Source organism: Colossoma macropomum, unplaced genomic scaffold (genome assembly GCF_904425465.1).
Source record: "Colossoma macropomum unplaced genomic scaffold, Colossoma_macropomum, whole genome shotgun sequence".
NCBI lineage: Eukaryota > Metazoa > Chordata > Actinopteri > Characiformes > Serrasalmidae > Colossoma > Colossoma macropomum.
The window spans coordinates 3983016-3997623 of NW_023494789.1; the positions used below are offsets into that span (position 1 = coordinate 3983016).

The 14608-nt window shown below is 42.4% G+C and overlaps 2 protein-coding genes across 2 annotated transcripts in view; both read right to left on the reverse strand.

The window, feature by feature from the left end:
• Nucleotides 1-2026: 2026 nt before the first annotated feature.
• LOC118807471 (high-affinity lysophosphatidic acid receptor-like) lies at nucleotides 2027-3212 on the reverse strand. The gene has a single exon (XM_036569485.1). It carries the CDS (start codon nucleotides 3146-3148, stop codon nucleotides 2027-2029), a length of 1122 nt encoding a protein of 373 aa, XP_036425378.1. The 5' UTR covers nucleotides 3149-3212.
• A 7218-nt stretch (nucleotides 3213-10430) lies between these two features.
• The window catches only part of mrps9 (mitochondrial ribosomal protein S9), a 31064-nt gene continuing 26886 nt past the window's right edge, over nucleotides 10431-14608 (reverse strand). The window contains exons 10-11 of the mRNA XM_036569817.1: nucleotides 13332-13501; nucleotides 10431-10703 (exon numbers count right to left, since the gene is read on the reverse strand). Of these exons, the coding sequence (XP_036425710.1) occupies nucleotides 10612-10703; nucleotides 13332-13501 (262 nt within the window). The 3' untranslated portion in view covers nucleotides 10431-10611. The remainder of the gene's footprint in view (nucleotides 10704-13331; nucleotides 13502-14608) is intronic.

Sequence of the window (14608 nt, forward strand, 5' to 3'; positions counted from 1 at the left end):
ATAAATAACCACTACATAAAGTTAAGATCCCTGAATAGACTATTAAATAAAATAAGCTTAATATAAAACCAGAGGAAAAACAATCACTTGCTTTTCTGTGCATCACCAACCACACAACCACATCTACACATAAACATCGCACAGACATGAGTGTGGATCACTGCGTTCCCTCCGTTATATAATCCTCTCCCACTTTCTGAGAGCAATATTCTTGAAATAGTGTAATTTTGGACAGTATCTTTCTTAAACTGCCGCTCTGTAATGGTACTGAATGCTGTCCAGCAGCGATGTTGACCGCCCCAAAATGGCGGCGCCGTTGACGTGCCTGACGGGATCCAACGCAGCATCTAGGTATGTGTATCTATGACTGAACGTATGTGGTAAACCTTCAGATTAGTATTGAAAGACCTCAAAAGCACTGAAGATTTACCAGAACAGTTGGGTGAAAAGTACAATTACCACAACATCCCCTTTAATCCAGATGTGGTCAGTCAGACAAGACATGTTTGGTGTCAGAGGTTTGCTTCTTTAGTTTTGCTCAGACACTATGAGGCTAATGGTGCTAATGCTGTTATGACGTACTGTTATCTAGAACCGCATTGCTCAGAAGTAGTGGTGTGCTTTTTTTTTAAAAAGGTAACAGTGATATACGGTCAGAAACTACATAAGCAGGCTTATGTGAAATTATTTCAAGAGGGCCAACAGAAAAATGTCAAAATTTCAAATTTTCTTTGTGGAGAAACTTACCAAGAATTATTCACAGTGGTGGGGATGGGAACCAGACGTCTGCCTTTAAAGGCTCCCTCCCAGAAGCTATTACATGAAATGGAAACGGATACATTGCAAGCATTGTTTTATGATATTTTCTAAGATTTTGGCCTTTTAAAGTTACTTGAAGGCAAAATAGAAAGAGAAACAAAGAAACTTCTTTTTTTGGATTTAACACTATTTTACTATTATCAACATAGAAAAACATGTTGGTTTAGTGGTCATTTTGGAAAGTTAATGAAGTGACTGTACTTGTGCTGCGTTGTAGACATCATGATACTTGGATCTTATCACTCCCACTGTAGTTTCACACCAGACCACTCTGCATGACTTTTTACATTCTGACAGTTGAATTATTATAATTTTCTCTAATGACCTGACAGTTTGAAGCAGTTGTGGTGTGGTTTAGGCATGCAGTTTGGCAGGTGCTAATTGGTGGGATATAAGCTTTTATTTCTTGTTAGCTACATTAGCCTCAGCTCCAGTGCAAAACTAAAGATGCAAATTTGGGGTACCAAAAACGTCTGATCGATATGGAGCCCCTAAGGGGCCGTGGTTAAACAAAAAAAAAAAGGTGAATGACATTGCGTTCCCTTGCAAATGTTTTGCATTACGAAGCAAACGCTTGACGCTTGCAAAAGCTGTGCTTCGTTTAAGCTCAGACATGAAACGGCTCATTGAATTTACGTTGATCTTGGATTGAAATATAAAGACGTGTCGCTTCTCAAAATCAGACATGATTCTGCTGTTAGTGACTCAAACTGAGACTGAGGTTGAGGGTCCTTGTACAGTAAAAGCTACATTAACAGAAACTGCAGAGAACAACAGCTGAATAAACTGGGAAAACAGCTTTTAACGTTAGCTATGCTGAAAAGAAAGCTCTAATGTAGGCAGTGTCATCTGGCACCTCTGGTCCTATGTTTGCTTGACAAGCAAATATTTTGGGAGGGAACGCAATGTCATTAACTTTTTTTTTCCTTTTTAACTTAGGGGCTCCATAGATTGACTGCATGTGAGGGAAGGGAAAAATCTGTAAATTTTATTATTATTTTTTTTTTCAAGTATGCTTTTCTTTTTAAGATCTTATCTATTAGAAAGCATGTTTAAAGAGATTGTCACTCTACCATTGTTAATGGTTCTGCTGTGATGCTTTCAGAAGAAACAGTTCTGGATGGATGTGACTGGCTGTTTAGACTTAAAGGAACAGATTGAATCTAAATTTGATGTTTCTCTAAATGAGGCTGGCTCTGCAGATGCTTCACATAGCTGACTGGCTCTCTGCACAGACGTAGATGCTGCAGGGCCGGACCCTGCGCCTGCTGCGTCCTGGGATCCTGGGCAGCCTGCAGCTCCTGGGCACGAACTCCTCGCAGGCTTCACGGAACTTGCGGATCCTCCAGCAGTACACAGCAGGGTTGAACACGGCCTTTAGGTAGCTGAGCCACAGCGCCCCTACGCTGGCTGGGTAGAACCCGGCACTCAGGTAGAACCTCTGGCTGAAGGCAGCCAGCAGGCCGAGCACCGTATGTGGCAGCCAGCAGACGGAGAAGCCCACAAAAAGGATGAGGATGGTGGTAAAGGCACGTGTCTTGAAGCTCATGTCCACGCTGAGCTGCGGGGGCCGCCTCAGGACCGCTAAACCTGCTTTACCCCCTTGGTCAGGTCCGGGGCAGGCGTGGTTATGGATGCGCAAGGCGTTACGACGGACAGCATTGAGGATGCGCAAGTACGAAAACAGCATGACGCTTACGGGTATAAAGAACACGGTAGCTGCGAGCAGAACCGTGTACCCACGGTCCGGAAGAGACTCGATGTATCCCAGGATGCAGCGCTGGGGTTTGGGGCCCAGGGATGGCCAGCTGCCCACTGAGGGCAGGGCCAGGCAGAAGGAAAGCAGCCAGGAGCCGGCGATCAACAGTCGGGCCCGACTCGGCGTCAGCTTGTCCTGCCGCCGTACGATGATGAGGAAACGATCCACGCTGATTATCAGGAGGATAGCCACTCCTTCCAGGACGAAGAGCCAGTAGAGCATGACTGTGATGCGGCAGAAGTCCAACCCAAAGCGCCAGTCATCGGACACCACGGTGACAGCCGTCACAGGCATGCAGAAAAGGGACAGCATGATATCTGTAAAGGCCAGGGTGGCCAGCAACAGATTTATGGCGGACCGCATGGCCGGCTTCTGGTAGACTATGAGGCAAACGACAGCATTGCCGAGGAAACCAACAATGATGATGACCACCATTACAACAGAAAGGGCGGCCCTGAGGGTGATGGGTAAAGGGGCGTTTGAGGCTCCCGGGAGTTCTGTCACATTCATCACATATTTGATCATGTGGCGTTCCGGTAAGCCACATCCAGAGCTGCTGTTGCAGATCATTATGGTGGTGAAGCTGCCAGTCCAGTCCAGATAAATCAGGTGTCCTGTTCCTGTTTTGCTATGTTGTCCATTTTACTGTGTCTAGAAGCCAGAGAACAGGACACAGAGAGAAATACCACCAGTTAATGAGGAATTCCACTGATTTTTCCAAAATATCTGCTCTAAGATGTAAACAAAGTCATTAAAAGGGTTCATGGGTGATGTATCGTTCTAGAGAAACGTAGAAATGTTAACATGGTGATGGGAACCAGACATCCCAAGCCTTTATGCCTCTAAAGGCCACATAAATTTATTACATCAAATAAGTATGAGAGGGAGGCACAATCGGAATCAAGATTGGAATCTGCTAGATGTTTGCTCAAAACATGAATTGGCAATCAGCCAGCTTATTATTTTTTGTTTAGGCAGATATATGTTTTTTGTATTTGGCTGTAAAGAAATAGGAATTGGAATCGGCCCTAAAAAAATTTGCCAACTGATCGGTATGTGAATGAATTTTTTCCCTGATGTATTTTTTAAGCCGTTGGTGGAGGAGTGATACATGCAGGGTGTTGTAAAACAAATCTCTACCTAAAGAAATATTATATTATCAAATTTATCACTGTTTTGCCATTAAGATTAAGTGACCCTTATTAGTCCCACAACAGGGAAATTTCAACCCATCTGTGCAGTGAAACACCACATACACACTAGTGAATGCACACACACTAGGGGGCAGTAAGCACACATGCCCAGAGAGGTGGGCAGTCCTATCCGCAGCACCCGGGGAGCAGTTGGGGGGTTAGGTGTCTTGCTCAAGGGCACTTCAGTCACGTGCTGTTGGCTCAGAGGATCAAACCGGCGACCTTCTGGTGACAGGGTTCATTCCCTAACCTCCAACCCACGACTGCCCCAGATAATTAAGAAGACAACTGTCTAAGTATTGGTCTGGTCATCGGGAGAGGACAAGTTTGATGCCACATCCATCTGTGGCTGGGAGACCAAGAGGGGAATAACTGACCGCCCTGTCCCCACATCACTTGGTGCAGTGCTAGCCAGTGTGGCCATCTGCTGGCTGATGTAACAGAATTGGCAATTAGTGTCCTCCTGCAAGCATGTTGATCTGTCCAGTGTTGTTGAGTTAGGGGTAGTGCCGCTTTATGTGTCCCAGAAGACAAATGTAGATTCACTGGTTGTTTTGGATAGTAAATAAAAAAGGCTATACTTGTGTGGTAGACATTGCAACCCCTGGTTCCCATCACCACCACGCTAAAGAAATCTAAGTCAAAGATTTTCTCTATACTGCACCATTTCACCTCAAACCACTCTAAATGACTTTGTTTACACCTCAATGACTGAACGTTGCAATGATTTTAATAAAAAAAAATGGTGGAATTCTGTTTTATGTGTCTCTACAATCATTTACAAATCAAATAAATGCAGGCAGTATGAATGGCATATAACATTTACAAGCTACACATGAAACTGAATGAGAGACTTCCAGACTGCTTACTGTTGTCATGGCCACAGACCAGGGTGCGGTACACGATGTCCATGATGATGATGAGCCACGGCATCATGGAGAGCACTCCTGGAGCATCCACTCCTCTTTGAGAGATGAGTCAGTACCCTGAAAACACGAAGTACACAGATGTGGAGGACAGTCGAAAAACACTCACTGGAAAGGTCTTGTGTGGTGAAGGAATGAAGGTGCTGGATTCCTGTCCCCACTACCAAGGAAACTGGGGAGCAGCTCCATGGCAACAAAAGCTCTTAGGGTGTGAGAAAGTGAGCCATGTCCAAAAATAGGACTTCACCAACGGCTGTAGACTGAGAACAGAAATGTAAGCTTGTGCTGCGTTGAACAGGCCTGTTAGTCCCCATTGCTTTGCAGTAGCTTTAGAGATGGTATATTGGTATCACTGGGCATCGGTATCAGCCTGATGTCAGCGGAAAATGCTGGATTGGATATTAGAGGCAAAAAATTTATGAATCTGTCCAATCCTGCAACAAATATAGTCTAAAAAAGCACCTTGTTGTTAGTTATGTATTTCTTCCAGTGGGGTAAGTAGTGTTTGAGCATAATAGCCTACTTTAAGATAATCGTATTAAGTGAAATTAACCTATAATTAAAAATAGCTTCAAGACTAGTAGTAATATAATGAGGAAAACCTCTTACTTCTTTGACCTATAAGAGTTTGATGTAGTATGTAAACATTGTTAAAATTTCAAAATGATTGGGGTGCCAATCATTTTAACGAATTCAAGCATTCAAAAATTCAATTTAAGCTTTCAAAAATGTGTTAACCTCTCAGGACATATATATACTGATCAGGCATAACATTGTGACCACTTACTATATAGGTGCACTTTGTAGTTCTACAGTTACAGACTGTTTCTCTGATACTTTGTTAGCCCCCTTTTACCCTGTTCTTCAGTGGTCAGAACCCCCATGGACCCTCACAGAACAGGTACTATTTGGGTGGTGGATCATTCTCAGCACTGCAGTAACACTGACGTGGTGGTGGTGTGTTAGTGTGTGTTGTGCTGGTTCGAGTGGATCAGACACAGCAGTGCTGCTGGAGTTTTTAAATATTGTATCCACTCACTGTCCACTCTATTAAACACTCCAACCTTGTCAGTCCACCTTGTAGATGTAAAGTCAGAGACGATAGCTCATCTGCTGCTGCACAGTTTGTGTTGGTCTTCCTCTAGTCCTTCATCAGTGGTCACAGGACGCTGTTGGCTGGATATTTTTGGTTGGTGGACTATTCTCAGTCCAGCAGTGACACTGAGGTGTTTAAAAACTCCAGCAGCACTGCTGTGTCTGATCCACTCAGACCAGCGCAACACACACTAACACACCACCATCATGTCAGTGTTACTGCAGTGCTGAGAATGATCCACCACCCAAATAGTACCTACTCTGTGAAATCAACGCATTTACATATATCTGCCTACACAGCCTACAGCAGTTTAGTCCCAGCCATTCATGTTGAAGTTATAAGGAGTGTTTCAGTTCTGACTGCTTTTAGAATGAGGCAGAATACAGGGCAGCCGATCAGAACTGAGCTCATTTGCATATTGCTGCTGTGGGACCAAAATGTTGTATCTCCAAAATGGTAACTTTACAGGAGAAGGAAAAAACATACTTTACGTTTAATGTAAGTCAATAGAATCAGACATTTCTCCAAATAATTTTGGGTCGTTTCTTTTGGTCCATTCATCATGAAATTTAAACACAATGTAAAGGACGACATACAACAAACAACAAAAATGGAGATACAAGGTTTTGTCCTGACAGCAGTGATATATCACACTTGTATAGGAGGATATGTAAATATTTACGTCTACACAGCCGACAGCAGGTTAGCCCTGAACTTTCATGTTGAAGCTGAATGAGGCAGAATCCACGGCAGCCAATCAGGACTGAGCTCATTTACATACATTACCATTAAAAGCACAGTAACAAAAACAGCCTGTTTAATTGTAAGGGATAAAGAGAGGCTGGAAAATGGTGATGTAAAAATGAATTATGACAATTTATGGTACATAAAACCACACAAAGTTTTTATCTGAGGAATAAATAAAATACAGGAAAAAATAAGATTTGGGCATTTTAAAGAAAAATATCGGATCAGTCTCGACTGACAGCATTGTGCCATCTCTAAATAGCACCTTCACCCAGTCTTGATCCAGGTGGATTGTGTGTTTACTGAAACGTCATTTCCTGTTGATACGTGGGACATTTTTCCTTGTTTATTCTGAGTAAATACAAAAAAACACATCCAAGATGTTTTTCATAACCACGAAGGCAAGAGGGTCTCAACCAGCATGGACACAAAAAAGATCAACTGCTTTTTACACACTTAAAAAAGATGGTTCTGCAAGGGTTCTTTTTAGAACAATGCATCCTATTTCTATTCTAATTCATGCTTAAATGGTTCTTTGCATGGTGAAATGGTTTTTCAGATTGATAGGAAATGTGTTGTATATGGTTCCATATAGCACCAAAAAGAGTTCCTCTATTTTTATGATGTCAAGCTTGTAGCAACAGAAGAACCCTTTTTGGTGCTATATAGAAGGTTTTTCAGAAAGGTTCTATATAGAACCATAAACAACACATTCTATATCGATCTGAAGAACCATTTCCATATATACAGAACCTGGTTCTCCATAGCACCAAAAAGGGTTCTACTGTTGTTATCAAGCTTGTAATAATAGAGGAACCCTTTTTGGTGCCATATAGAACCACATACAACACATTCTCCTTCAATCTGAAGAACCATTTCCATACATAGAACCTTTTTGAAAGTGGTTCTATCTAGCACCCAAAAGGGTTCTTCTGTTGTAAGGTTGTCAAGCTTGTAATAATAGAGGAACCCTTTTTGGTGCCATATAGAACCACATACAACACATTCTCCATCAATCTGAAGAACCATTTCTGTATATATAGATCCTGGTTTCTATATAGCCCTAAAAAGGGTTCTACTTTTGTTACATTGTCAAGTTTGTATTAATTGAAGAACCCTTTTTGATGCCATATAGAACCACATACAACACATACTTCATCAGTCTGAAGAACCATTTCTATATATAGAGCCTTTTTTAAAGTGGTTCTATCTAGCACCCAAAAGGGTTCTACTGTTACATTGTCAAGCTTGTGATAATAGAAGAACCCTTTTTGGAGCGATGTAGAACCATTTTCAAAAAGGCTCTGTAAAGAACCATATACAACACGTTCTCCATCAATCTGAAGAACCACGTCACCATGCAAAGAACCATTTAAACATGACATGGTTCTCTATACAGAACTCATGGTTCTAAATAGAACCATTGCCTTTCCTAAAGAACCCTTGAAGAACCATATTATAAAGAGTGCAGAATGACTGTTATAATAAAGAAAATGATGTAATATGGCTGAATGACCGCTGAATGACCAGTCAATAGATGATCGATACTCGGAGTTCTTCCCTCAGCTAGTTGTTTATGGTCCAGCCTGATCCTCTGCCGGTCAGACTCACCTGTGCCCTCCTGCGTAGCTCCCTCTGATTCGGACGGAGATCCTCGGTCCGGTTCTGTGGGTCAGTCCGCCATCTCCGAGACTGGACCGGACCGGACTGGACGTGATTAGAGAATAAACAGCGAGGCGACACTGAGCTGCGGCGCTGTGCTCGTGTTGGCTCGGTCTTGTGCCCACTCGCAGTGGGATGATCGCGCGCCCCCGCAGCACAGGCTCGCTCTCGTGAACGGTGACGTTGTGATCTCAACAGAAGCAGCGCAGCCCAGTCATTTACTAAATATATTCAGCTCGCGCTACTGTCTGTTATTATAATCTAGACTGTACTGATACTCAACTATCACATATCCTGGGAAAACACACTGCTGAAAAAAACAGCACAGACCAGCATGCATTTCATACTGGTCTAAGCTGGTCTTTGCTGGTTTATGCTGGTCTGGTGCTAGTTTAGCTGGTCACCCCAGCATGGTCGTGCTGGTTGACCAGCATACCAGCATCAAAAATACAACATATGCTGGTCTAGCAGGGATGTAAAGCCATTTATCTTGGAAATAAGTATTTGTTCTGTTAACGTGTCGATGTGTTGACTGACCATTCAGAAACCTTGAAACCTTAGCAGTCCAGGATTTACAGTTTCCATCCAACACCCAGACTGGTTAATCATACATACATACATACATACATCATCTAAACCGCTTATCCTTCTGGGTCACGGTGGGGTGCTGGAGCCTATCCCAGCTGTCATTGGGCAGAAGGCAGGATACACCCTGGACAGGTCGCCAGTCCATCGCAGGGCAGACAGACATACACATACATTCACACACACACCTAGGGGCAATTTAGCATGTCCAATCAGCCTGACTGCATGTTTTTGGACTGTGGGAGGAAACCGGAGAACCCGGAGGAAACCCACGCAGACACGGGGAGAACAGGCAAACTCCACACAGAAAGGACCCTGGTCGCCCAGCCGGGAATCGAACCCAGGCCATTCTTGCTGTGTGCCGCCCACTGGTTAATCAGTCCATCATTAAATGAAATCAGGTGTGCTGTAGGTGTAACTGACCAAATCCATGCAATGACTGGAGTGCAGCTTGACCCTCTATTGCATGGTGTTTCCATATGCCAACAATTATTTTATCTCAATTTTACTCAAAGGCAGTAATTAAAAACCTGTGTTTTTGCTATTTAGTTGTGGAAAAAAGGGTCTTTTACTTTGAAAGGACAAATACTTTAGGACATCACATGACCAGGAAAACTTATTATAATGTTATTATTACCATACATTCCAAACACCAGTTGAAATTTTATTACTGTCCAATATTTGTAAATACTGGGTCATACGTTTTACTAAGTATGTAGGTTTAGGTATGTAAGGATTTGTTTAGTCTTGTTTTCAATAAAAGGATGTTTTTAGAGAAAATTTTGATTTTATAGTGCTTTTTTTGTTAGATTTTATGGTGCTTTCCACAATTGCACATTGTTGCCCTACGGCAACAATTTACCAATAACCTTTAAACTAACCCTTAATAATAATAATAGTAATAATAATAATAATAATATGATATGAGAAACTATCAAACACTAAAAAGTCATGAAGCTGAAGTCAGTTTCTCATTCGCCAGCTTCTTGTTCCAGTTCCACCTTAAATAGTGCATGAGTTCTGGCACCTCAGGTACCATTTAAGGTGGAGCAGAAAAATTCAAACAAGAATCTGGCGAATGAGAAGTGACTTCAGCCTCGTAAAAAAAAAAAGTTGAATGTTGAGAGACATTTTACAAGAAACTGTTCTACTTTTGAGGAAAAGTTTCCTGCTGGAGATGTGAGAAAAGCGGCTACAGCTGAGCTAAAGCTTAAAGCAGAGAAAAGCAGGTCTGGGTTTTTTGTTTATATTATATATTTTTAGCCTGTACTAGTACATCAGCACATACTGAGACACATTTACAGCCAAGACGGTAAAATGGAAATAAAATGTTGTGGCTCCCAAGGTGGTCTAAGGACAAAATGGCTCTTCTTAGCATTTGACCCCTGGTTTAGACACAACCTTATCTGTGCAATATAAGCTCAATTTTGGGTAAATCTCACAGCACATAAAGATCATTAAGCCCCCAATGAATGGGGCTGGTCAAACACCTTTGCAGCCTGCTAGTAGTTGTGCTTCCATGAATCATATGATCAGACTGGAGAATATCATTAGGTTTTGGTTGCCCTCTTGTGGTACAAATACAAAAAGAAGCAGGACAAACTGGAACCATCACCAAACGGTACATGAAAACATTCGTTTATTACTGATATGCACAAACACAAAGAAACATAATTTCATGTTTCACAACATCTTTAACCACGATCAAATGACCAGATTCCAACAGTTTTAAACCCAAAATGGCCTTAAGGTCTTTCTACAGTGGATCTTGTTTCTGGAATATAACAGTGAAGATGTATGCAGCACCATAGCACCTCTGGCAGCTCATCGCTTTTTCCAGGTGAACTTCTTGCGCGCCCCCGCCTGACCAGGCTTCTTTCTCTCCTTCACTCTGGGGTCGGGCGTCAGCAAGCCAGCTGAAAGCAGCCAGAGGCCATATTTAAAAAAATTAAACAGTGTTTGTCGGGATTTAACGTTTTTGCTGAGGGACAGTTAATAAGCTGCCTCTATATGCTGCACTGCTTATTATGTATACTTACCTTGTACCTAAACCCATTTGACAGTTCATCAGGCTCACCTGCTTTATAGGTCAAGGGTCACAGATCTTTTCCACAAAGAGCTTGTGTGGCTGCAGGTTTATCAGAACTAAGCAGAAGCACCTTATATTAGATACCGTTTGATTGACGCCACACTTGTTGCCACCGCCATTCTGTTGAAATACCACCGGTCAACGTGGCGACAGTGGCGCTTGTAGAACCATCGTTTGTACACTGTTAGTTAATAAAGCATTCTGACAGATAATGTAGCCACAGTGCGCTGTGTGGTTCACTGCTTTTATATTATTCCAGCTGTCTGACACTGTGAGGGGAGGCTGACGAGCTGAGTCAGCGAAGGAGAAATCTTCGGTTAGCCAGAATAAGCCAATCTAACTGTTTATGTCAAGGCTAGACCTCACATGTCAAACACAAGGCCCGTGAGTCAGATCTGGCCCGCGAAAGTATTTTAATTTTCTATTAATATTAGCCTGTTTCACAATGTGCTGCACTACAGTCCCCAGCATGCACTGCAACGTAATGTGCACTCTGACTCTCCTACCCCAACAACAGTTTATGGGACAGCGGTTACACCTCAATTCTACGCAATTCCACAACAGTCATATCACCAAACACACTGGCTGCCTTTCAGCTGCAGTTCCGCCAATATGAACACTAAACGTCAGCTCAGCAGCTCAGAAACCCAAGTCTTAATGAACTGCAGCAAAGAAAGGAAGCCAGGTGTCTAGTTCAAGCAAATAGGTAGGTTTAAGAGACTGTGAGCCCCTGGGGACAGTTCAATTTTAAATATTTCAAGTATTTGTGTAATATTTCAAGAATTTACTGCTGAAGTTTTTGCGTATTCTGAATTAACAGTGGCCAGTTCGTGTTACAGCAACATTAATTAAACATGAAATATAAACATTTTTTCTCTGGCCCCACAGATTTGTTGAGATTTCTTAATATGGCCACTTTAGTGGCTGAGTTTGACACCCCTGGGCTAGATAATGAATGAGTTAAGAGAACGGCTGACGGCTAGCAGGGCTCATGGCTTAATGTCAGCCTAAAACTGATTCATCCCATGAAACAAAAAAGCATGGCTTTTCCTCATTTTTGTGATTACGGTAACGTTTGCTGGTGTAATTAATGAAAACTCTTCCATATGATATGATTCTAGCCAACTGTGTGCCTTTTAGTTTCCGTGGTGTTTGATGCTGATGCAAGTTTAACGGTAATTATAGATGTCTGGAGATGTTATTGCAGGCAATAATGCACAATCGGGACTCAAAGATAACATCCAATCTGATCAAACTGACCTCTTTTTGATATCTTTACTTGGCTGGAATGGCAATATGGTGTTTCTGCTTGACTGGAATATAAACCTGCAGATATACTGGTCCTTGGTGGAGAGGACTGGTGATCCCTGATACAGATGCACTTTGCACTTGAACCGGGAACTCTTATTGATTTTTTTTATTGATTTTATAATCGGCGATAACAGTAATGAAATCTACAAGCAGAATTTATTGTATTTTTCTTCTTTCCATTTTGTATACATGAGCACTGTGTGCACCGATCCACTATCTGAAACTCCAGTCCTGGTTTTCTTAATGTACACATGCAGTAGTGCTGACACCCAGGAAAACAATACCATCTGAAGCAGAATTTTTCATGTTTCATGTTGTAGTTCAGTGTTTGTGATCATTGTGAGGTCTTTTCACACCAAGATGTTAACAGATCTAACGCCCTGAAACCTTCACATCAAGTTCAATGTGCTTTTTTATTACTGAGAACGCAGTAAAAATGCTAAGAGGAAGAAGAAATGGATCCATCAAATAGTAACTGCAAGAATGTTATTTTCCCTTTAGCCAGCCCGGCTAGTCCGTAAGCAGGACTAGTAAAGGAGTATTTTTTGCTCCCTGCAGAGACTCCATACTAATTTTTTAAACTCTGACCCACTCAGCACTGACTTCGAAGCATGTAGGCTATTTCTTGTCATTATGTTGCTGCAAAATATCAAAAACATGTATGTATTTCAGGTTTTCTTGAATCATAAAATAGTCAAAAACACACATTTGAGATGTTTGAGTTCATGACATGACCAAGAACCTCACTGGTGAAGTGAATTACTGATTGACACATATTTAATTTTAATACTGCTTAAGAAATTCTAAACAAGTACTACTTTTTAGCTATAGCTGATAATGGCAGATTGATTAAATTCACAACAAATAACTAAGTAGAAATACAACTTCTGGGATTTTTATGTGGCCCCCTTATTGCTCCCTTGCAGTACCCTAATTTGAGAACTGCCGGGGTAGTGGCATGGCAGTGGGTGCTGCACAGGTATCAGAGCATCAGGCAGAGCAGCAGTGCTGGGGTTATAAAATACCTACAAAGTGCAGGTGTACCTGATAAAACAGTGCAGGCACAACTGTATAAACAGCACATACTGTCTGTTTATTATTTCTAGTCTTACATCACTGGTGTTTGTACGTGCACCTCACTCACCTTGCCTCATGGACTCCATCTCTCCTGCTGACACAAAGCTGAGCAGGGCTCGTGAAATGGCCAGCCTCAGAGCGCCGGCCTGGGCGGAATGACCACCACCCTCCACGCTAGCCTCCACATTAAACCTCCCCAGCATGTCCACAAAGTGTAGGGGGAACATTAGCTGCTCCCTGAGAGAGAGAAAGAGAAAGATGAAGAGAAAGAGAGAGAGAGAGTAGAAGATAGTGTGAGTGTGAGAAAGATGTAACGTCTGTTAAAGAGCCATTATTGTACATTTCTTTCATTATTCACTTTAATATAACCATTTTCCAACTTCGTCTTATTCTTTCTTATTAAAGAGGCAGTTTCTGTTACTGTGCCTTTAAGACTGATACACTATGTAGACAAAAGTATTGGGAGCCTTTATGACTCCCATTCTAAATCCATAGTCATTAATATGGAGTTGGTCCCCCTTTGCAGCTCTAACAGCTTCCACTCTTCTGGGAAGCTTTCTAACAGATTTTGGAGAGTGTCTGTGGGAATTTCTGCCCATTCATCCAGAAGAGCATTTGTGAGGTCAGACACTGATGTTGGACGAGAGGGCCTGGCTCACAATCTCCGTTCTAGTTAATCCCAAAGGTGTTGGATGGGGTTGAGGTCAGGGCTCTGTGAGGGCCAGTCAAGTTCTTCCATACCAAACTCACCCAGTCAGGCCTTTATGGAGCTGCTTTGTGCACTGGGGCTCAGTCATGCTGGAACAGAAAAAGGTTCTTCCCCAAACTGTTCACACAAAATCAGAAGCGTACAATTGTCTAAAATGTCTTGGTAGCATTTAGATTTTGAAGCATTAAGATTTCCCTTCACTGGAACTGAGGGTTCTAGACCAACCCCTGAAAAACAGCCCCATATCATCATCCCTCCTCCACCAAACTTTACAGCTGGCACAGTGCAGTCAGGCAGGTAACGTTCTCCTGGCATTCGCCAAACCCAGACTCGTCCATCAGACAGACAGATGTGTGATTCATCACTCCACAGAATACGTTTCCACAGCTCCAGAGTCCAGTGGCGGCGCTTTACACCACTCCACCCAACGCTTGGCATTGTGCTTGGTGATGTAATGTAAATGTAAAGTTTCTGTGCTGATGTTGAGGCCAGAGGAGGTTTGAACTCTGCAGTTACTGATCAGCAGAGCGTTGGTGACTTTTATGCACTATGCTCCTCAGCGACCCCACTGTAACTTTACATGGTCTGACACTTCGTGGCTGAGTCACTGTGGTTCCTAAACACTTCCACTTTTC

Coding starts and splice junctions, on each gene's coding strand:
- LOC118807471 (XM_036569485.1), bottom strand. CDS start 3,148: ATGATCTGCAACAGCAGCTCTGGATGTGGCTTACCGGAACGCCACATG.